The sequence below is a fragment of the Haliotis rubra genome, unplaced genomic scaffold, assembly GCF_003918875.1.
Source record: "Haliotis rubra isolate DU_JTF1 unplaced genomic scaffold, ASM391887v1 Scf183, whole genome shotgun sequence".
Lineage (NCBI taxonomy): Eukaryota > Metazoa > Mollusca > Gastropoda > Lepetellida > Haliotidae > Haliotis > Haliotis rubra.
The window spans coordinates 363,391-388,972 of NW_025765814.1; the positions used below are offsets into that span (position 1 = coordinate 363,391).

Consider the following 25,582-nt stretch of genomic DNA (forward strand, 5'->3'; position numbering starts at 1 on the left):
TGCTTCTTTTATTCGAATACATTATCACCTGCACACCTCTGTCGCTAACTCCGCCACACAAATGTAATACATTATGCTCGGGTTTGAATGCGATTTGTCAGGGATATATGATTTTATGGCACTGCTATGGCTTAGTAATGTTAATAAAATGTAGCCCGAGTCATAAAGCAGCCCTTAGATGGCTGCAGACCCATATACATGCACAGGGATTTGTGAAGACAGGACAGGGCTATTTGAAGTCTTTACACTGGAGTGTGTCTTGCGCTACCTGGGGTGATATGACTCGTATCACACCGGGTACAGACATATAGCTGTCATATCTCAGTGTGCGCCAAGTCCAGCTCAAATACACCTAGGGTTAGAGAAGTATTGCTGGGACTCTATATGTGACTGAATATCAGTTGTAGTGTATCAGTTTATGAAAGGGATGGTCTCGCGGGTGATCTCCCATAACACTAGCAAGGTAACAGCTTGAGCTGCCCCGCTCACTCCAAATACTACAGTCATATCACCTCAACACAGGGTTATGGGTTTCTGATCATTACACAGCACCTATGATGGCTCGCTGCCATTACTGCACAGTTGTGAGACATCCATGGGGTAATAGGTTGAAGGAGGTTCTTCCGCTTGCCACCAGCTCCTTGCTACTTATGTAAGCCCTTGCTTGTTCGTACCTGTACAAACTCAGTTTCAAGTTAACCGAACCATTATTTATCATTAAAGTTTTCACTCATAATGTGTTCTTTCATGTTTTACGTATTCATACCTATATATCATAGGGCGCTGTTTTCACTCATTGATTTATCTATCGAATTTTTATTTTTCTTATCTTGTTTGGTTTATTTGTGTTGTTTTTTTCAGTCCAGTCATAGGCCCAGTGTTTATTATTGTGTTGTTTATTCGGTCCAGTCATAGGCCCAGTGTTCATTATTGTGTTGTTTATTCGGTCCAGTCATAGGCCCAGTGTTCATTATTGTGTTGTTTATTCGGTCCAGTCATAGGCCCAGTGTTCATTATTGTGTTGTTTATTCGGTGTTGTGTTGTTTATTCGGTCCAGTCATAGGCCCAGTGTTCATTATTGTGTTGTTTATTCGGTCCAGTCATAGGCCCAGTGTTCATTATTGTGTTGTTTATTCAGTCCAGTCATAGGCCCAGTGTTCATTATTGTGTTGTTTATTCGGTCCACTTATAGGCCCAGTGTTCATTTTGTGATTCCTTATTTAATTATTTAATCTTTATTTAATTATTTCATTCCCAATTTTTTCGTTATTTTTATTTTCTTTATTTAATTATTTCTTTCTATTGCTTATTTCTTTCTTTCTGATCAATTACTTGTTTCCTTCAGTAATCAGTCTTCCGTCATACATTTACCCTCTGGTGTATTCATTCAGATAACAATTGCTGAGATCACACGACTGAGCTTTATTCATTTATTTTTGCTTCAAACAGTTTACTGACATGTGTCTTTACTCATTCATTGATTCATTCAAACAACCTTTTTTAAATTCTTCTCTCTTTTCTTTGATACTTTGAACTTTGACCTTTGTTGTATGTATATATCTACATACATCAACAAGATTCTTTCATCGCTGGGTTAAGCATCCTTAGCTATCTATTTGGATGGCATTTTACCCGATACACATTTTTTACAGTTAAAGGCAGTCTTTCATGTGCCCATCAAGCAGTATTTCTACAAACTTTTCAACACAAGGCCTAAATCTCTAACATCAGAAGGATTTGCCATTGGATCAAACGGCAGCCCAAATCACATGACATTCTGGAATGGCTACCTTTACGCGTAGTTGGTGAAGCGTTCATCTCGGGGGGACCAGAGCATAGTAATTCAGTGTCATAGGTAAAGTATACATGTTTTATCCTGCCAACAGAATGTAACCTCCGTTAACCTGGGTGGGTGCTGGAGTTGAAAAAACTGGGGTTCGATGCCTTCAAAGCTGTGCTTAGTTGTGTATGTAAATAGAAAAGAGAGTTTGTGAGGCTTGGGAGAGCCGGTTACCTGGCTGGGGTCCCAGGCAGGAATGCAAGTTCATGCTACAGGATGGAGCAGAAGAGAATCTATCATTGCATAATTGTGTTGTGTGAGACGGTGACAGGAGAAGGGATCCGTCATCAAGATGCTTCTCGACCACGTCAGGCACTGTGGGTCATCTTATGGAAGTTGCTGGTGGTGATGTTTGGGGGAAGGAGGAGGGGGGATGGGCCTGAGTTTTGCAGGTGTTAGTGACAAGGAGGGATGAGGCTGTACACAGGAACTAGCGCCATAGGGGAGAGGTGGGGGCACGTCCTGGTGGCTGAGGAAGGGGCGAGCTTCATCATAAATAGACCAGTTGTAGCTGCTCAATCTCACTGTACAAAAAATAATCGTGTGTATTAATTTGAGACATGAATAAACTTTGTAATTTGTTGTTTTTTACATGTGTAACATTCACCAGCAATAGTCTGTTTCTCTTCTCAATGGCAAATATAACAAACAGACTGTAAGATTATTTATCAGCATTATTTTTATGCTCTTGCTGTCTGTAATGTGCTGATAACTATGGAATGTCTAAATTGTGTATATTTTACTTTGATGACCTTAAAATATTGCCGCTAGGTCTTGTTTACAAGATATTATGATAAAATGCTAAATGTCATGATGAGATTGATCATGTTGTCATGAATGATTTGGTAAAGAAATTGGCATGGTTTATTACCCATTGTAACAGTTGTAGTTCCAATTAGTCAATGATCCTCTCCTTCCTTGTTCAGCAAATCCCAAAGGCTGAAAACTAACAAATTACAAACAGTTCCACCATTCAGAATCTGTGGAAGAAGTGACATTAATCAGCTTGTCAGTTTACCAATTCCTTGAGAGGTCCTCCCATAATTACTCACTAGTCTTTAAGTAGCCAAGTAAGGGACAACTTGTGTCTGACCTGTACACCAGTCCTTATTGTTTAGAACCCTAGGGACTGCCCCTTGACAAATGGGTCTGTAGGTCCCTTTTAATGAAGCAAGTAGGGTCAATAGAAAAGTTGGAATGAGTTTACTGCAGAGTGAAGAGATCGGAACTGGAATTACTCTTGATAGGTGCTGTAAAATTACTTTTTCTTCAGTATAGCACTGGCAGGTGATTTCTATTTGTGGTATTCCTGGAAGAGACAAAAGAGACATATTGAGATATGTCAGCTAGAATGGAGACACTTTTATGACGGGGCAGGAATGTTGGTGCACTCCAAATGTTTATTTTTGCGCTGTCAATTTCAGATTGTTTTCTACATGGTATGCACTGTGAAGATGCTAGCTGTAATCCAATAAAAGTGATCTGTGGGACAAGACATTGATAATAAAACTGCCACCGTAGGAAAAAAGTAAGGAACTTGATGGTATGATTGGGCCCGCACCAGTTAAACTTTTTAAAAGAAATGACAGATCTCATTTCATTACAAGGTTAATTAGCTTGACAAGATTCCAGCCTAGAGCTAATGCTCTTAATTGGAACACCTTGGTTTCAAAATACATTATTAGGTGCAACCTGGGACAAATTTGTGAGTTGAGTAATTGAATTATTCCTAATAAAATCACAGGCGATTTTGTAGTGAGAAATTAGAGTGTGTTGAATCGCTAATCTGTTGTGATGATAATTGAATATGGAATGAATTTATGTTTTCTCATGGTTTGATTCATTGCCATGCCCGACTTCCCCTTTTATCTTGACTCCATAAATAGTGTTGCAATAGTCACAAGACTTCCTGGAAAAAAAATATGTCAAGAATTTTTTTTTTTAGGTTAGCTACATCACTATTATAAGGACATTTGTTGTCAATATCGGAATACATCTTTCATTGTCGTTTTGATATGTCATAGTAAATCTGCTTAATGCATATCTAAATCTGCCCCTTGGAGAATTAAAAACCTTGTATCAGAATTAAATTAAGACCTGAAGGTGTCATGTTCTGGTTGCCCATATTGAAGAAGTGTTCATTGTTTTTTCTTCAAGTGTCAGTAGGCTTGTAAAAGTGAATTAAGCCAGTTGTTTGGTGAGATAGCAAATTGAGATAACAGTAGAGGTTGTTATAGATTTTGTCAGTGTATGTCTGTAAATACTTGTGAGGCCGACTGGTAGCCCCCTGCGGGGACCTAATGAGGGTACATGGATTATGATTACTGGGTCAATATTTGAGCATAGTGCCCCAACTAATGTCGCACGCACAAACACACTCCTCTGATCCTAGTATTAGTGTACGGACTGGGGATCGTGTCTTCACATACCTTCCTTGTAGGCTCCACCGTTTCCCCCAAAAAACAATATTATCCTCTTTTTAGAATGGATTTCTCATTCTTATTGTTAAGTGACATTGGAGGGCTTGGGAATTTTCAGGATCAGCGTAATCTGAAGTGTGATCAAGTGTGTTGGGCCTATCTTCCCAGTCTTATGTATTTTATCACATGAAATCATGTTTAAGTACTTGAAATCATGTTTAAATGAAATGTTTGGATCTGAAAATATTGCACATTTGTGCATTTAAAAAGAAGAATCTTAAAGTATAAATCATTGTAAATATGCATGTAATGTGTGTTGTGTAAATCACCCAAGATCGATTAGAGCAGGATCATGTCAGGGGAATGTTCTGCATGGTTGGTGAAATTCTTGCCCTATTTAAATCTCTTTAGCGACAAAGTATCCCCATCTGACCATTTGATAAACTGATGATTTGTTCCACAACAGGTGCTTCCTGTTGCCTTTGTGACAGGTATGGCCAGAGTGGACATTCATTGTGACCACCTCCCTGGACACATTCATCAGGGGAGCAGGTGCTTGTCACTGTACAGTGTTCATGGAAAAAGTACATGTCTTAAAAGATACATTTGCACAAGATATGAAAATATGTTACACATGCTTTATGATGATTATGATGATGATGGTGGTGATGATGATGGTGATGATGATGATGGTGGTGAGGGTGGTGACAATGATACTGATAACATACTAGTAAAAAAAGAAGTTTAATAATGTATATCAAAAGGATTTTCATTGTCTCACAGAAAAGGAGATTCATAGCATGCCTAAAAAGGATGAACTATGAGAAGATGGTGTACTCATGGCCATATAATGGTAACTGTTAGTTGAAGAAAGGGCTGTTGGTTACATACACCATTTGTCCAGCTTGATGCCTGTATTACACAGATTGCTTGGCTGCTTTGTAGTCCTCAGCAAACGAGGCCATATATCATCACTGTTTACACATATCAAGTAAATTCATCAACCATTTGGTCCCTACAGACCCAGGTCAGAGGTCGGTCCATTTAGCACCACCTAGTGAGAGGTGATTAGCACCAGTAGGGGTCCCCTTCTGTGAGGGCATGTGCAGTCAGAGATGGGAGATGTTGCTAAACACTCAGTGATGCTACCGGCAGGGGTGTTGGTGTGGTGGGACTGGCAAGGCTCATCTTTGGACTGTATGAAGGGTTGAATCAATTACTTAGGTAGTCACCGAACTACTAACTAAATGTTGACTTAACTAGGTGAGGTTGTGGTGAGAGAAGATACCTGTTGGCTTAATACAGATAATATTGAGTGATATTGAAACAATTCCATTTATTCATTGGTTGAATGACAAGAATTGGTATGATTTTTTTTAACCATATGATATTCACTTTTAATCTACTTGCAAAAATGATTCCCATGCACCCAAAAATATGTAGATATAAAACATCAAAGTCAGAGTATAACCAGTCTCGATTTTCTGCCAAAACAGAAACTGTTGGCCATTAATGGCAAAATATCTGTGGAAATGACATGTATGGCTCCTTTAGCTTGTGATGGTTCTGAAAGATATGGATGAATGTCTTCCTTCCTGTATCCATATAGGAATATTGAACCTATGGTTATAGTCTAATGAATGAAGAAACTATTCATTTAGCATTCACAGAGGCACCATGGATGATATCGCCTATAATATACCATGTGTTAAATGGTAATACCCCACGACAGCTGACACTGCTGGTCCCTTGAGGGGCTTCAGTTTGGGGTCAGTTAGGTTTGCCTTGATATGAATGTCACTCGTCATAGCTGATTTGAAGGAAAAATGCTTTCTTCTTTTACTTGATATGTCAAGTTTTGATGGTCCTAATATCAGTGACTGAGAATAGGTTTTAAATAAAAACGTGACTGAATTCACTCATAGTTGTTGAATATTGGCCAGATGCAGTATTCACTATTCAGACATACCGAATGTAACTGTCATTCTGATATGATTAATCAATTAAATTTCATATTGAAATGTAAATTAAATTTTGTCTACCCATAGATAAGATATGTGTCTTCTGTATTGTGGGATTTGTATTGGAACATCCTTGGTTCTTGCCCAAAGCCATCCATCTGTATGGAGTCTATGTTCGCCTTACCACCTTTCCAGGACGATCTGATGGAAGTCTTGGCACGACATTGGGAGAATTATCCCTGGCTACGTTACATTGGTCTCTAGGGCTCTTTTAATTGTCAAGGACATTTATCAAGCAAATACTTTCCTCTTAGAGCCATTCCTGCCACAAGCACATGTTGGGATGTAATTGATAACATTTGTCTAGTAGTAGCTACAGACTTGTAAGATGCCATCAATCTTGTAGACTGACCATCTCAGGCCATTCCACAGATGTTTCAGCCATGTTGGAATAGTTCTGCCTCATAACCATCTGACCAGCGGCCATGTTGACCACCCTTATCCGCCACACATCTGGAAGGAAGTTACATCAAGATGGCCGCCAAACTTGTTGAACATAAATGTGAAGGAAAATAAATAGTCATTTGCAGGAGTATCCTGAAGGTTCATGCCAACTGTATTTATTGGCTTTACCCCGTTGTTTATCATCACACTATGCTATATAATGGGGAGAAAGACCTACATGCTACCACAGTGTGCCGCATTGTGATTCAGACGAAGGAATCTGGTTAAATATGCTAATTGTTCAATAATAATCAGGATATGTGACTTCATTTAGAATTTTTGAATAGGAATTTATTTATTTTGGTCCAATATAAGAACTATCAATTTTACAATTATGTATTTGAAAAATATCCTTGGCTATCAACTGTCATATGAGTGCATCCAAATTCAATTTTGTATGGTAAGTGAGATTAAATGCTGCGATTTGGAGGAATTGGAGTGCCTTGGATGGAGAATTTTTGTTGCTGGTAAATCCCAATGCTAATTGTCGGGCAAACTGATACCCCAAATTGAATAAGCGTATTCCCTTGTGTTCATAAGTGGCTATGGTACTGCCATATCATTGTCTGGACCAAATCAGAGATGCATGGTGGGAGGGAGGCTTCATTGATCTGGGGGACCTATCAGTGTATCAAGTGATCTGCCACTGCTACAATACAACCCCGCCAGTATTGATCTCTGTGATTTATTGGTCCTGGGCACATAATCACATGACAATTAAGAAAATACTTCAGTTCTCATTAAATCAGTTTGTGCTCAATAAAACTATACATAAACTCACTGAAACAGAAAACTGATTGTCGCTGATAAAGTTGTAATGATTTTTTGTCCCGGTGTAAATGTCAATTTGTAATGATCTCTTGTGATAGCTCGTGCTGCTTCAACAAATCAATGTTCTTGAAAATATATAGAAATAGAGCAAAATTAATTCAGTGGGACATAAATGGAATAATCAAGTTTCTATTAGAGGCCTTGCATCAAAATGGTCAGAATTACTCAACTAAATAGCTGATCAATCAGGAATCCTGTATAGGCAATAGAAATAAATGAGAAAGATATGTCCTATTGTGTCCTTTCTGTGTGAGTTTGTGTTAACAAAAGTGTGAAGTGATTAAATCTTGTCTGAGTAGTGTCAACCCCATCAGATGGAGTGGCAGACGGACATTACCTCTGTCTGGTACCTCCCTTTCTTGGATCACACCGGCCATATCAAAAGACTCTCAGTGCCGTGGTGCTACCTATGAATGCAGACGGTAGACCTTGATCAAAATTGTCATCATTCAAGTGTTAGTAGTGCTAAGTTCTGATTTCTTAAATGGGGGACACAAAAAGAGATGTCAAGATATTACAAGAAGTGTCAATTGGTTGAGTGGTGATTTTTGAAGGGTGGTAATCTTGTGACCTCCCCCTTTCCAGTGAAGGTCATTCATCCACGACAGTTCTGGTCAGTGACCACAGAGATCCTTCACTTCGCCTAGTCCAGAACTTATGGAGCATAGCAGTAAAATTGGGCCATAAATTTGACATTTTCTATTATCCCTGTGAAACAGGCTTTCAAGTATTTATATTGGGGGGAAAATGATTCCGTCCTGTCTTTTGTAAAGCTGGGAAAAGCAGAAAATGGACGAGGGATTTGTATCAAAGAGGTGGCTTTTTGAAAGTGAAGCCTTGATGGAGACAGAGCTTTGCTCAATCAGCTGTGTCCAGAGATGAATCAGATTGGTACTGCATTGCTTGGAGGCCATAGGGAACCTGGGTGGTCCTTGTAACGGATGATATCTGGCAGACAACAATTAATTAATGCATTGCATAATCCCTGAAGCTTATTGCGAACATGGTATTGATGACAATCTAAACTGAAGCTATGACTGTTCAAATGGAACAATTGTGTCCGAGATTAGTAGAAACGCGAATGCTTTGTCTGTGCGAGCATTGATGTGAGTTTATGTCTAGAAGTCACATGAACTAGTACTAAATCAAAACATCAAAGAGCAAAATATAATATTGCTATAAAGTATGTATGGATATGATTTTGTACAGTTATTACTGGAAGGGAAGGTGGAGGGAATATATTCGTATTTTATAGGAGTTGTAGAGTTGTAATTTCCCTTTTATCTCGTATTCATGGCGATGGGATCTGTATATGTCAGAGGTGTTTTGATCATTGTGGTCATTTCTCTGTCAGCAACTCATACTTCTCACAGTAAATATGTACATTTTCAGAACAAGAGTTCAAGAAAATCATTGCCAGGAATGACACCGAATAAAACCTACATTTAATCTTCATTTGCTGTAGGGTTTGTGAAATGTGGACTGCCCGGGAGAGATTGTAGCTGGAATCTATAAAGCAGTCTTGCTGAAGCTGTAATACATAGTATGAGCTATTACTACTTCTGTCCAATTATATATACACTGTCAGCAGGGGTAGTAGACCCTTAGCGCAAATGGAAAATGGTCATTTCTCTTCTGGAAAAGCTGTCAACATTTTAACTGTAGTGGGTATGAAATTTTAAAGGAGAGGAAAATTTTCAACCAGTCCTGAAACAAAGAAAAGATATGAATTGTAGCTATTTATTTAATGTTTCATATGGAATATTTACAATGGGGTTGATACTAGATCATATTTCGACATTTGTGAAGATTACCTGTTAACTTGCAAGAATGTCAAGGAGTAAATGAAGTACCGGTATATTTGCTTATCAATCCTAATAAAAGTGAGGCTGTAGACTAATTCTTGAACTGAGTGGTACTTCAGACTGTATGTTCCGTATATCTGTCTGCGATATTCTCATCATGATTAAAAGTAGCTTACTTTGAAGAGAATGTAAGAATGTCGGCCTATCTCATGGCACTGAAATAAGTCTTGGCATAGACGGAACATAATCTTGACCACAGGTACAAGATACATCTGGAACTGTTAAAATGGACGTTGTCGATGGCAATGGCTCCTGACAGGACTTTGGAAGGAGAGATGTAGAACACTGTTCTGCATAGCTCTGGTCAAGGCTTGTTATGCTACAGGAACCAAGGGTGATGGAGGTCTAGATGGTAATAGATGGGGAGGATGAGTGCAGCAGATATGATAGATTTGAGGAGAGTGGTGCTGGGCAGAAAGGGATGAGGAATTTGGAAACAGAACTGGCAGGGTAGAGGATATGGATGGAAATAGTGTTTGGTGGGGTTTTATCAGATAAGGAAGAGTGTCATCTGGAGGGGGTAAGATGGGGGTAGGAATTGGGAAGCTAGAGAACAGACCGGGAATGGGGATCAAGAAACATGCAGAAAGGAAGTTGGAACTGCACAAAGGAACAGAAAGTGGTTGGCAGTTTGGAAACTGAAGACAGGAGGAGGAAGATCTAAACCGTGATAAATGATATTCTGTTTGAAAATATTCAAAGCATGTAGGCAGTCGCATATATGAATTGTTCAAGTGTTATTTTACACGTCATGTCTGTTCTTCAAAGTGATAACGAAGGTAACTGGATTTCTCCTGGATCATGATGAAGCTTCCACCATATCTACTTTCACAGGGAACAAATGAGAACATGAAAACTACATTTGTACGATGTCAGGCTGCGTTTTCTTCATTCCAACTTACTGATAAGATTTGTACTTTTGAAATTTGTTAGTGCATCTTCTCTACAGGAGATAAGAGTTCAAAGACTAAAACAGATACTGTAGATAATGTGCTGTCACCCTCAATTGTATATCAGGTTTTCCTAGGCAATCACTACATAGCACAGGTCTGTCATTGTCAGATCTTACACACATCACTGCCAGTCATCTTGGACAGTTATGATCTGTTGCTAATTACATTAGTTGACTTTTAATATCGCATTAATATCTCATAACATACTTTTGTGTGATTTATGGCCAAAAAATTATTTATTACTTTAAAAAAATAATCTAAGCCTTGAATGATATGATAATGGATGGGCATGTATGCATCTGTTCTGATACTACTTTCATTACAACACTCCAAATTTTATGATCAGTTGGCGGAAAAAGTAGAAATTATGAGTCAACATGATTATGACGCAAAATTAAAGTTAACAGTAATGAAACCATAGAGTTCGGGTTATGAGACGATTATCCTGCCGATTATACCATAAAGTAGAATTTCTTGCCTTTCTGTCAGAAGCCCTGCTATGTTTTCCCTTCTTACTCTTTCATAACACTGACACTTCCCTGCTGTTGGCACATAAAACTGCCATAAAGTAGGAGAGTTACTGGCAAAGGTGGCGATTTTAGTTTTAACAAATAGACATCTTATGGATTGAAATTCAATAGAAATGCTGAAGCGTTAGCAGTTTTTGTGGACTCCTTTGATTGTATCAGCGACAAGCCTCCAATTTGATGTAGAATAGCATTCACCTTGTTAGTTGTAGCTAAATGACAGGTTGAAAAAAACCCAGCACTAATAAATCATCATGAGCATCTTTGAGTGGATTCAATGGCATAGAAAATATTTGATGCGTTTAATGGCCACGTATTACAGTGTTATATCATTTGCTGCATACAGCTGTAGACCCTATCACAACTCATTCTGCTCCATAATATTTTTATGAGCTTCAGAGTGGCAAATTTTATTGTTGGCACCAACGCTTCAGCACCGAGTGTAATTTCCTGGAGTAAGCACCAGATAGAGGCTAATGACGTGTATGACAATGGGGGTATTCCATTACCCTCTCTACACCTGACTCTGGCCGATATGCTGTTTGCTGACTCACGCAGGCTCTTTATGACTTATTTACTGCAGCTAGAATACACCCTTTAATCATCAACCATCCTTCTGATAGCTTACAAAGTGACCCAGAACTTTTTTCAATTAACCATAAGCCTGATTATTATGCAAGGGATTCGTAAACTGTGACAATAGATGTCATCCCTGGTCCTCTTTGGACAGATTTGGCCTCATAAATCACAGGTAGAGTCTTATAATTTCTTTTCCTGTTGTACGATTACCTGCAGTAATCAGCATCCTGATTCTGTGTCTTGGGCTGTTCACCATATAATGAATATCTCCAACCAACTATTCTCATGTTGGGAAAATTGCTATTTGATTGCGCTTCACATTTTCTGTGAAAATTCTTGTATTGTCAGAATCAGTCAGCTGACAGTTTGACAGAATACTGAATTTATCAATTTTGACACATCATTAAGTGTTGATTGACGAAACCATTTTGAGTAATAGTTTCTTTAGATTCATAATTTCCTAACCTAACCAAGCAGCATTATTTTCTGTGTTGCAGGTTTTAAAAGATTAATTCCTGACAATGTTTCAATATAATATTCAATCAAATGGGAAGACTATGTTTATTCATGGCGGTCGATACATTTGAATAATTAGAAAAAAACATTGTAATTAATTTGCAAAATTTTAATCGAATTCACCCACTTTCACAAATTAAAGCAATATTGTATTAAACTGTAATCATCCCATGCATCAAGTTTAGCGATGACTTGTCAATATTTTTGGAAGTTAATATTTTGATCCTCAAATATTTTCTCCAAACACACTGTTCACTTTGTTTATGCTCAGAGCTAAAATGGCTTTCCTGTGTGATTAAATGAATAACTCATTGCGGTATTATGGTGGAAATACGGTGATAACCTGATAAATCTGTCACTGAAACTGAAAGTGGATACGAGTTGTTATGGCACTGCTGTGGGAGGTCTGTGACTTTAAAGCTACAGCCTATCAAAATAGTTGCTAACAGTCAAGACTCCATCAGCCATTAAACACGATTGGAAGAACCAGACTGCATAATTACTTGTCACTAATGTAGTCCTGCTTTTGAAATTCTGTTTTTAATTCTTGAATATCTCTGAATTAGATGTGATTAATTTGTTATTTAGTAGTAAGGTTGTTGCATATTATCAATAATAACACATTAGGAAAATTTAAGAATAACATTACGTGTGATATCATGAGAGATGATATTTTCCACATGACTACTCAAGAGATACAAGTTGTAAAACTAGTTATTTTAGACGCCATCATGTATATATAACAAATGTTTAACAAACTGCTATTGTTTGTTTTTATCATGGGAAAAGGTATAAACTTTAAAGACCATCAAATAGGAGTTAAATTGCAATGAAATGTGGAAATGATCTTGTGACAAATGTAAAGTTAATGTGATTTATTTGCTGCAAGGCGTAGTGCAGTGCAGTCTCCTATGTGGGTTGTAGATATGGTGCACCAGGGTGTGATACGATCTGCAGGCTCCGGTTGCTGTCTGTTTGTTTCACACTTCGTAATCTCCTCCCTTGTCTCGCCAACAATTGGGGAAGATTACCCGATAAGTCAGCATGTTATCCTCCCACTGCATCAACACCGGCAACAGAACGGCCTTTCAGATGGGAAAGGGAATTAAACAATTGCCGAGCAAAAGGACACTGGAGATTTGAACAATAACTTGTTTTAAATAATTGTTTGGCGAGAGAATTAGTGATGCAGAGCAATGCATACTTTATAGATGTTAGATGCTGTACAGGGAGAGACGGACATGGTTTCATGTTCCATGAACACCTGGTGTCATCACAGATTTTGACTGATCCACTCGTACAATTTCTGTCAATAATTCGCCTAGTGTAATCTGATTAGGGTTGGACCTGTGAAGATCCGGGGTAAAATAGGTCTTCAGCAACCCGTGCTTGCCACAAAAGGCGACTATGCTTGTCGTAAGAGGCGACTAACGGGATCGGGTAGTCAGGCTCGCTGACTTGGTTGACACATGCGCAGAACGATGCTCCTTCTGTTGATCACTGGATTGCCTGGTCCAGACTAGATTATTTACATACCGCCGCCGCCAGCTGGAATATTGCTGAGTGCACGCACTCACTCACTCACTGGTAAGGGTGGTAATCCAGACAGATTTTATTGCTCTGGCGTATATTTGGATGTTTATTGATGAAAGTATTGTTAGGTGACCTTTAATACACAATTGTCCCAGTAATTATCATGGGCAGTCATAAATCACAATCTTACTGTCAGATTCTAAGCTTACCTACATTTTAGGCCACATTCTGTTTCTACTTTTTCTAATACAGCTCCTGTAGGAGGGTGGCAAGAAAATATATATATAGCAGCATATCTTCAGTATGGTGGTCCTGTTTTGTAATATGCACTTTTGAAGAATGGTTTTATTAGACTGGATCCAGCAATATCATGATAGTTACATCTGTTGAGGTAGGAGTCTATCACTGGTGAGCTGACAACTGAAAAAACATGTGTAATTACAAGACCAAACTTGCTGATTTCCTGATGTTAAAATATTTTCTGTAACATCAAAAAAAGAGTTTTTTATTTCAATGCTTAACAGCAATGAGACATTTTCAGTATAAAGATGTGTCTTGATTTACCGTTTTGTTTTGTGGGGATATGAGAAGCAGAGTAATTTCTTAGAGGGTTAATGCTGTATTGATTACCTCCCTTTGAATGGTGTTACCTGGGATAGATGATGTCATCATGTGTCAAACAGAAAAATGGGAAAATCATTGTCATGTCCGTGATGAAAAAACGTTTTTTTTCCGTGACTCAGGCCAACAATGAATTATTTGTCTTAGATTAATGTGTCGTTTAGTAGTTGTGGGACTGCGGGCTGTACAAGACTGCTAATGATGATATTAGCCAGACAAACCTTTGTACTGCACAAAGATCGTAACTCAGGCTTTATGACAGATAGTGACATCAAGCGACAGAATTATGCCATCATGTTCCTGATTCTGATGGAAATCTTGCATATTATGTCAGTCGCGACAGATTCAAGACAACCACAATTTGCCGAAAGTTTGACAGGGTCACCAAGAGCTGGGGATGAAGGTGGAGCCAATAAGCTTCAGTTTCAGGGTTAAATGTCTACAGTAATGTCAACATGTCTCTTACATCCTAAAGCTTCTTAAATGTGACTGGTAGGGTGGTGTATTTTGCAGGGGTGATTTTGTGAGGACAAAACAAACAGGTGCACTGTCATTGCTGGTTTCTGTTATTGTCTAGTGGATGAAATAATTTCTTTGTGTGTGAAAAGACAAATGAGCTATTAATTTTAAATGTAATATGCAAAGTTATTTTTTTGCATACAAATGAGAAAACTAAAAAACATTTACCGTGACAAAGGAACTGGCCCAAGACTTGAAAACTGAATGTTGACTTTTATCTGTTAATCTGTTAAATGTTTATCTACCTGTGTAGTTGAACCAACTCTAGCTTGACTGATTCATCTCATGTGTCATCATACCCAATATATTGTTATCGATTTTAAATTGTTTCCTTGCGGCATACATATACGTATCGTAACCTGTAATGGCTGACCCTTGACTGAGGAGGCTCGACTTCACACATTTGTGTACGTTGGCTTCACAAGATTAAATGTTAATGACTGTTAATGCTTGCCGCTTTCAACAATTTAAATATTTTTTAAATGGCGGAAGAAGAAATTCTTTAAAGAAACCCGAAATGAACCTACAACCCAAGCTATTTCCCAGAGATGGCTATTCTACTAAGTTAAGTAGGCGGATGATATATTTAACTGATTAATGATCCAGTTGATATTTACTCGGTAAATGTGCCAAGTTCTTTGCGATTAGTTTCATTTTGGTTTGATATTGCCAATTACATCCTGAATTGAAGGCAGCCTCGTTCCTTGACAAATGAGATCCGTTTTTCTATTCTTATCCCTTCTTTGGAGAATCGGGGATTTTACGATTAGAAGTTTGGGCATTGTGTCAAGTATTTTCACCCTAATTCTCAGCTTGTGTAAATGGATGGAGTCTCTATCAGGTATAAATCTTGTTGATGGCTTCCTGGAATTAGCCACCTCATTGTGGAGCCATCATGGCAAGATGAACAACTCTGTGGATTTCCCAGAGGTGCGCCAACTTGCAATGATCATGATAATATTTTTATCACCTTTCCCAAATTAAGAGAATTAAGTTGAAACATGGCTTCAAAACTGGTTGAAAAGAATGCAAGTGTTCCATTGGGTTTAGAGATATTTTTTAAAAATGTGTATGAAGTCATGCAATATTCGTCAAAGACATGAAGAATTTGTGGGGTCCGAGTTGTAGGCTTGTAAGCTCCCTGTCTGGGTTCAAGTCAGACTATATGTTCAAAATGTAATTAAAGTGAAGGTGCTTTACTCATTCATGATGCTAAAATATATAATTGTTTTAATTTTGGGACATTGTTCTCAATAAGGCGTAGATAAAGAATTTAGGATCCTATTTTGAACTGTCACTTTTCACCAAAGGCAGAATGATCTGTGTACAAGGCAAGGGCAGGTAACTCTAACCATATTGCAATGGCACGATGATATGTGTCTGTGACAAAACGAACCATCGTTTGCATTTTCAGTATTTTGACTCCTATAAAAAAAAATTGTTTTTTCTTTGAGAAGGAACCAGTAGAAATTTAAGACTGTGCATCTGTAAGTGTCATCAGCTCTGTGGTTCATCAGAGCTGTAACAGGAGGTTGCAAGTTGCCTAAGTTGTAAGCGATACGGATGGTTTTGGCTTTAATGACTACTTTTCCTTCATTACCGACATCAACTTTCTTGTTTTGTTTGTCATTAGACTTTAAAAGTGATGTCCCCACAAGGAATGCTGGTGCTTATTTGAAAGTCTACAGGAGGGGGGAGTCCTGTGAAGGTCACTGATCCTATACCCTACCTCTATGTTAGATACAAATATGCTTTAAGTGTGTTTTGTAGTCACCGATGGGTCTTCACAATCTGATCATAGTAGATTATAAACATTTGTAGCATTAAATTACCAAGGTATTAGAGTATGGAACATGTGCTTTGTGAGGTGCCGGGTTTAGATTGTTAGTGGCAGACATGATAGTTTTTAACAACATTACCTGTGGGAGGTATATAAATCATATTTGAATTTGTAAGTGATACTCTACCATAGTTCCAACTGTTTTCAACAATATGGAGATTATTGTAACAGGATCTCCAAGTTTTCACACAAAGTGACAGTAATTGATTTCTGATGGGTTCAAATTGACAGTTTTATTACAGTCTACTGTGAAAATAAACAAACATTGCCAAGGGTTATTTTCTCTAACTGTTGAAAATTAAAGCTCAGTTTCCACTGCCGGGCAGTGTATTTCATCTCTCTGAACCATAGCATAGGGTAAACAAGTATCTGACCTCTAATTGGTAAACTGACTGAAAGTTCCACAGGTGAAGAAGACCAACTAGAGGAGTATAGGGTTCTAAGATATCCTTTAGCCTCCGGATACCTGACTGGTATACTGTGTAGGGAAAACACTGGTTGTGTACAGAGGTGGTTGCCATGGCGTTCCGGGTGTTGCTGTACTAAGGCTTTGCCTTGTCGGTTACTCTTCGTGTTTAGTTATAGGTACAGAAATAATGGCCAATTTTGAAACTGATATGACAGATGTGTTGTATGTTAGTGCCGTCCAGTTCCTGAAACCACAGATATCTGATGATGATGGGGACGGCTCTCCAATAAATTTCCTGAACTGTGTAGTAGACTAGCCCATAGATAGCACCTACAGAGAAGGGTTAACAAGATTGCGGGCATTCATATAGTCTAATCATACAGTATAACGACTTCCATTGAGGAGCAGACGACACCTTCACATCCACATCCATGTTTGACTGCCAATGTATTCATGATGTATTCACGGTCAGGCTTGGCCATTGCTAGAGCATGAAAGAGAAATTACGGCATTATTCTGTTGGAGATGTAATTGATAATTGAAGTTAAGATGTACGTCTCAGGAGGAGATTAGGCTGAGGCTCTATTGTGTAGACTTGTGGCTCGAGCGATTTGAAAGATGGTCTGAGATTCTGGCACATACTCAAAATCAGCAGGGAGTTTCAAAGCCTGATGTACATGGCTACGTGGTATTGTGTCAAATCCTATCCTGTCATTTGGAAATAATGCTGGTCTTGTTTGATGTTTTGATATTGAGCTGGTGTGGGTCGAAGGTCCAACATGTGCATATAGCACAAATGATCTCTGCCAGGTGTGGCACAATGAGCAGACACAATGTCCGCCCTTGTCTAAACTTCTTTAAAAAAAATTCATGGTTGCTGAATCTTGGATCCACACATCCAGCCATCCAGCCTCTTGATTCACTTTATTGCTGTCAGTATTGATTTTGTGTTGCTCTGTGAAATGCCGATTCCTACAATATTTCAACGGGGCATGATATGATTCATATCCATAATGATTCACATTGTCCATTTAACCTTGCAATAAAATCTGCATGTTTATCATATTTAACCCATGACTATCATGAAGACATCCCAAGTTTTACAACTACCTCATTTCATGCTAGTAGTTATTAATATTTGGTGGGAGAAAACAAATATGATCAACTAGCCATGGTAAACAAAATATCATCCTGTCTGATTGTCTTCACCCTCGACCAGTATAACAATCCGCACTATCATCTACAGCTAAGTCATGTGTTTCTGTGGACCCTAATAAATGTTTGTGATATATATCTTGTGATATACACTGTTATTGCGATATATCTCTCAGTTTATTCCTTCTTCCTTCCAGGGATTGCGGAGACGGCAGTGGTGGAACTGAAGCGGCCGAAGAAGGAGGAGCTCTCCCTTGGTGTGGACATCATCTTGAAGTGTGTTATCACCGGCAACCCTGAGCCTTCCATTCTGTGGTACCACAACAAGTTCAGGTATGTGTGGTGCCTGACTCTGTCCTGAAGATGCTGTTGATGTTACAGTGTCTTCATTATAATAATACTGATTATAGCTTTCAGAAAATGGCAACATCATGCTTTTTCTAAAACAGGTTTTAATAGAAAATATTATCATTACTTCCAATGCTACAAGTGTCAAGCAGAACATTGTAGCAGAATTATAAATTATTGGTGTGAACCACTAGATTGTCAGATCCAGATTTCTACTATTTACATACCACCCTCATATTGGCCAGAATATTTGTGAGGGTGGTGTTAAGCAAAAGACATTGTAGCATCACTCCCAGAATTGCAATTGTCTGCAAAACATTGAAGCATCACTCCAGGCACTAATGATCAGTATTATGATTATTAAAACCTAAGCATGCCTGGATCATCCAGGGTTTAACGAGTGTTCAAATGTGTATAAGTTCTTCATATTTCCAACACATTAAGTGGAACCAGAAAAAGTTAAACTTGTCCAAATTCTTTAAAAAAACAATCAAAAAAACCCCGGTAATGCTATTTCAGAAGGAAAAGCAGTTTGAATAGCTAAGATTTTGTAGACCGTTTAGCCACATGTTATGTACAGTTTATTTAGATAGGTTACAGGTTGCACATATTCCTCGTCCCATAAGAATGGATAGTTAACAAGACGCAATCAGTTCCGCATGTTGACAGCTTCTGCTATTTTCTTTACAAATGAGATAAGGCTGTCTTCATGTTAGAGTAATTCTTTTCAAAATGTTTGCTTAATCGGTGTTTATGGAATAAATTTTCTGAAATCAGAACCACATAGTTTTGACAAATTCAACAATGGCTGGGCTGTTTGGTTATGTAACCCACTGCCCCTTTCCAACAACAATGTGAACAATACAGGGTTGTTTTTTACCCAATATCAGTTTCATTCACGTTTTCTTTGAGCCACATGGCTGTGCAAACGTCATGTTTTCTCAAACAAGGTGCCATAATGGTCCACTCAGTGTCCCAAGTTGCGCCACGACATGCCTCGGGAGGCTGTGAGTGATTTCCTCAGTTCAGAGGACCACCAAAATGGCAGATATTTGTACCCATGGCATTGCTGCTGGTATTTCTGTGTGAGAGTGAGGTGAGATGGGGTTGAAGGTCACATTCACTTACATAGTGGCATGTGTGTGTGTGTGTCTGTCTGTCTGTCTGTCCATCCATCTTTCCATCCGTCTGCATCTACTTGCACCTGTGTGACTGCCAATTTCATAGTGCACACCCAGTGAGATACCATGTCCCTGATTTGCAAGGATGCCCATGACTGACAGTGTATATAATCAGAATTAGACTTGCACAAGTCTCTGAGGTAATAATTAATAGTTTGAATGAGAATTTCTATTAAAAAAATATAAATAACAGACTGGGGTCCTGTACTGTCTGCATATCTAGACTTGCCTCTTTAAAGGATAGAATTAGTATACATCCATGGGCTTAGCATTCTGTACAGCCTTGGAGCAAGGCTAACTTGGAAATCAGTCAGTGCTTTTATCACCCTATTGTAGAGCACCAGGCAGGGTAGCCACTAGTCTGTCTCACAGTCCCTGAACCACATTATTTTCCCTACAGCCTAGCCTTCCCTGTAGTGCTAAAGCCCTACACGAAGCAAGTCTAGATTTCCCCAGGTTCAGATTCTGAATCTCTGGTCTCCCTAGGGCTCCTTTTCAATATAAATGGGCTTGTTTGTTACTATCAAAATTATATATATTCAGAGACTAAGCCTTAGTCTAGGTAGCCACAAGTACCATCTTGTGTTATCACAGTCAGGGATCAACCTCTGACCTTCCACTCTCCTAAATCCATTTACTATGGTGACTGAGTGAACTGAGTTTGAGTGAGTGAGTGAGTTGAGTTTAGCGCCACTTTAAACAGTATTCCAGTTATATCACACTGTGGCAGTGTAATTAGGGAAATAACGAGAGGAGATAAAGTTCTCAGATGTTTCCCTCTTCAGTGAAACCCGGTAACATGAGTATGGTTGTGACAAACTTAGAAACATAATCGGTACCAACAAGGATCCAAACCCACAGGTACCAAAGATTTCCCACCTGTATTGCCCACTAAGTGTAATCATGGACCCATTACCAGGGAAATGCCGCCCCAGTCTGCTACTCCACTTGCCTGTTTACCATAAACCCAGCAATCTCATTCATACACACACCATCATGGTGGGAGGTTGGCCATGCATTTAGTGCCACAAAACAAGAAAACATTTTGACAACTCGTGGTTTCAAGGAGAAACGTTTGCCACCTCACAATTGTGAAGGGTTATTGGTTGACAAGCACTTTACAACGTTCATTATGTTGGCGATTACGGTAGTAAAGGTTCTAATGGAAAAATATTTGAAGTAGTACATGATTTGAGCTGTGGGGGTCTCCACTTGAACAGTTGTAGATATGTGAATTATTAGTTATCGCTCTGACCTATCATTCTCTGTTGCGTGAAATGTTAGTTTAGGTCAAATGAGATTTTCAAACAAATGTGTATCAACACTGTATGTCATGGTGACTGCTTGTTGTAAATTGCAAGACATGTGGTCTATTTTTCTGTGTTCTATAACCTCTGTTCTAGGGAAAGAGACCATCTAAGTTCAGCATTAAGAATTAACTGATTACGAGAAGAAGCAACAGTATTTTCTTGTTTGAGAAAATGTCCTGTCTCAACATAAATTTAATATGTCGTCAGCTCTGTGGTCATATTTTTGGATTATATCTGCTAAAAGATTAAATATTTACAGTAATCAGACACTAAATTCCTTGGCAGCAACCTACAAAACAGTCTGCTGAATGATCTTTGTAGAGTAGTTGTTAAAAAGCAGCATCCACCTTGTGTAACCTTGGTTGTAAGGAAAGCAGCATCCACCTTGTGTAACAGTAGTTGAAGGAAAGCAGACTCCAAAATATGTAACAGCAGTTGTAGGAAAGTAACAGCTGACTTGTGCCCTAGAAGTTTTAAGGCAGCAGCATCTCTCTTGAATAACAATAGTAATAAGAAAGAAAATATCTTTTTGTAACATTAGTTGTAAGAATGCAGGATCTTGTATAACATTAGTTGTAATGAAGACAGTTTACCCTTAGCAACAGTAGTTGTAAGAAACTTCAATAGAATATTTATATTGTAAGAAAGACAATCAACCTTTTCAACATTATTTGTAAGAAAACGGCATCTTTCTTTTGTAATGAAAGTTGTCAGTAAGTAGCATTGAACTGCAGCAGTAGTTGTGACTAGAACAGCACCACTTAGTTACATATGCGTTTGATCAGGTGTGAGACCTGTTGTCTTCTCATGGTCAAATTAATGGTGTATTCTAGCTGCGAGCTAAGGTCTTTGTGTTCTCAGTGAAGTGTTGAGATTCTGTTGGGCATAGTCTCTGTTTCCTATGGAGGCCTAAGTGGCCATTGTAAAAGGTGATCCTATAGAGACATGAAGGATGCTCACATTAGCAAAGCCAATATCAAAGAACGAAGTCCATCGGTGGAGTGGAGCTGGAGACAGTGCCCGACGCCGTTGCTAGCAGCATCTCAGTTGTTTCTCTAGGATCCACTCTCTATGTTTGAACATAGCATTGGGTCCCGGGGCAAATGGCACCAGCTTTGAAAATGATCTTCTTCTGAAGTTGAGCGTCACTGTTACATCCAACTGATACATAAAGACAATTGTTAATGCACAAGACCTACTTGAAAGCAGGGGAACGTATTTTGATCCTTCCTTCAAGTATTGCCCTGGTACTGACACCACACTCAAAGCAAATGTTCCTCTCTGCTCTGAAGGGGAGCATTTTCCTCGTATAACAGATGATATTTACAGTGCTCAACTGCCTTTCTTATGAATCCATTTCAACCTAATGGAATCGGTTCTCAAATCTATTTCCTTTGTGTTGGAATATGATAACTTTATTCAGAATTTCAAATAAAAATTTAACTGGGCGCATTTTAGAAATTAGCACTGTTTGAAATGTTTTGGAGTATTTGCAAGGAGCAGAAATGCATGAATACGTTTCAATGAGTTTCTTCAAAAGCTGCAATAGCTTTGAAATTTGAGGCGGAAAATGTGAGTGGTTCAATGTGGTCTTGGAGAGATTGTGTTCCAGTGTGTGTGGAGTGGTGTAAAGGGCAGCTATGATACCCCGGTAGCAGGCCTGGGGGACATCTGGATGGCAGGGTCTACCCCTCACTGATGTCTCCTCGCACATGAAGCAAGATATCCGGCCATCAGGCTCAAGTGAGCCAAATAAATACCAAATGTCACTCACCCTTGTACACTTAGCATTACAATGTGTTTTTGACAAGATTCCAGGCTTGGTATCTGATAAAGTTCATCAACTTGTGACCCATTTCATTGTAGTTATATGTACAGTCCCAATAATTTTTTCTTCCCTTAATTCTTGTTAAACATCTTCAGTATGTGCCTTTAAAGCTGTTTCTAGTAGCCCATGAAACTAAACAGAGTTGAAAAATGAATCATCAAATGTGTTTGAATACAAGAGTTACTTTGGTCTGTTTAGTTTGTATTGGAAACTGTTTGCTTAAAATGACACTGTCAAGGCCTTTGCGGGCTGCATCAATTTCAAATGTGTCACATTAAATACAAATAGACTATCCGGGCTCCAGATAATTTTTCAAAATCAGGAGTACATACTACTTATCTTTTCAATATAGGAGTACTGGAAAGCCATAAGAAAACATTTACAGAATGGAATTAATGGAGTGTGACTACAACAAGACGAACAAGTGACACTAGTAAGCTGTCCGTTCATTATTCGTACAGCAATTTGATTACTTGACGGTTTACAAGTCGTCAAGGCACTGTCTTGTTTCTGAAAGAAACTTGTAATTTGTTTCTGTGCCGCCATATTTACATACATGTGCGTAATTTAACCGTAGCAGCTGGGATTCCCAAAACACAACAAGGGAAACCCCAACGTGTCACTATCACGTAAATTCAAAGATGGGACACTGCTTGAAATCAGATTGATATGTATATAAATACGTCTGTAAATGATTCTAAGCCCATACACCATTGTTAAGGCGCATATCTGCTACGTTTTTTATATTATTTCCTACCATATCGTGCATATTTTTTATCCGTACATACGCCAATACAGCCCTTATGTGGAGACCAGACTATGAAATGTAAGATGCTTATACATACATTATCCTTCGTGTTAACTTCTGCTATATGAAAAACATACGTAAATTGAAACACGAATAATTCTAGCCTCATCACCTTATTGAATCCCAGTAGTGCTATCTCAGAAAAAGTTATTTTAAGAAGTTGATACTGAGAGCTGCTTTTTACTTTGCGATTGCGAGATAATTAGCTAACAAGTGACTTGGCGACAAAAAACTGTAGCTAAAAGATATCTCAATTCCTTGAAGATATAACAAGTATCGGTAATTGATTACGATAGCTTGAGATTTTTGTCAAAGAAGATGATTTTTGAGTAATTATTCCATTCTTACTTTTGGTATAAATAATTCATACCTTCCAAATGTGTTTGGAGTTCATGTGGAAAATTTTGTGAAGGAAATTATATAATCTCCGCGGGCCTTTCAATCTAATTTTGTCAACTGAGCCTGAATGAAATCTGACATCACGCTTAAAAACTTGAAAGAGTAGTCTCCCTTGTGGATTGTCTTTGAAATACTGACAGAGAAGTTCAAGTTTTCTCCTTACCATCTGTAATTGAGGAATCAGAACACATTTTGTGATATTTCCGAATACCTCTTAGTTTTTGTCATTTTGACGAAAAACAAACAGACTAAAATCAGCCTGTAATTTTCTCCTACTGCTCTTTAATATCCCACTGAGTCAGAGAGTGTAAATTGGACATAGTTTTGTTTTGTCTTTCTATAAACGACAATGCAATAACATTAGCAGTTTCTAGGAAAGCATCATTGAGACATGTAATCAATGTGAAAATTACATCTTTGCTAGCAATTACCTTTGGGTCACTGGGTTTGGGTAATTTATGGGCTATTCACCATTAGCTACCTCTTGTTTAAGATTCTGCACTCTTTGAGGTTTATTCATTTTGAAATTGGGTTTTAATTGATATTTTATGTACCATGTTAATATTACTCATTAGAGCTCTTCGAAGGATGGGACAGGGTGATTACATAGTTGCTCCTTTTGCAGGAAGGTTTTCTGGCGAATGATGGACAGATGTTATTTGTGCAGTTTGTTCTTCATCAGTTTCTGTAAACCCTAGTCCATTCATAAAACTGTTAACTAAACGCAATAGATATTAAAGATTTATTAAAAAAATTATGTTTAAAAATATAGATTGGGATGTATGATGATAAGCGTCGGAGCTTGATAACAGCATATGACTCATGGTTTAATTACAAATGTCCTGTAATTGGGGATTGATGTCCTAGCATTTACTTAGACGATAAAAAATTGTTAAATTCCCTGTAATGAAGTAATCCAGCATGCCTCTAACATCTCACTCTAAAATAAATGTCACAGTCTGGGACTGGTTAAAAGTTAAACTTTAATCAGCTAATCAAGTTCTTGTGCTTAAACCTTCTGGCTCTTTTTTCAAATTTTCAAGCAATTGCCTTTGTTAATTTCATTGAAATTAAAGTTTTCTTTGTTCTATTGAATGCTCCAGGGACTTTCAAGGCAAGTAAATTTTTAGTTTCAGATTAACAAAATGCAAGTTTGGAATTGAAGTTACAAAAATAATTCATATTGGATAATTCAAGTGGCATGGTTTTTGCCAGAGGCCAGGCTTGTTTCAACAAAGAGTCATGGAGAACTTTAACTGCTGGTAGTCCATAGGGTTTTAAAGTCATTTAATCTCTTTTCCTTTAAGGGAACTGGGAATTGTGTTTTTTCTATGTCTGAAATGTTTTCTCAAAATTTGATATGACACCGTTTCTTTGGAATCGCCATCTTTGGGCGACAATGGTGTTTTGTTACACAACAGCAACACTTGTGAGTGGCAACCACTGTCGTCAAAATGCTGTTTGCTGTCCAACCACAAAGTGATGCATCATAATTTTTTAGCGAAGCATTACAACAATGTGCGTTAAATTCTTTGTGAATCATCCGGTGTCACTCACATACTAAATTAAGTTATGGCATCAAAGCATTAAAGTTTCATTTCTATAATGTATGATGACTGTCTTCTACCAGTTGTA

At 38.2% G+C, this 25,582-nt stretch overlaps 1 protein-coding gene across 1 annotated transcript in view; it reads left to right on the plus strand.

Annotated features, from left to right (window-relative positions):
• The window catches only part of LOC124273687 (inactive tyrosine-protein kinase 7-like), a 138,156-nt gene that overhangs the window by 37,066 nt on the left and 75,508 nt on the right, over nt 1-25,582 (plus strand). Inside the window, exon 3 of the mRNA XM_046708961.1 lies at nt 18,271-18,406. Coding sequence (XP_046564917.1) covers nt 18,271-18,406 — 136 coding nt within the window. The remainder of the gene's footprint in view (nt 1-18,270; nt 18,407-25,582) is intronic.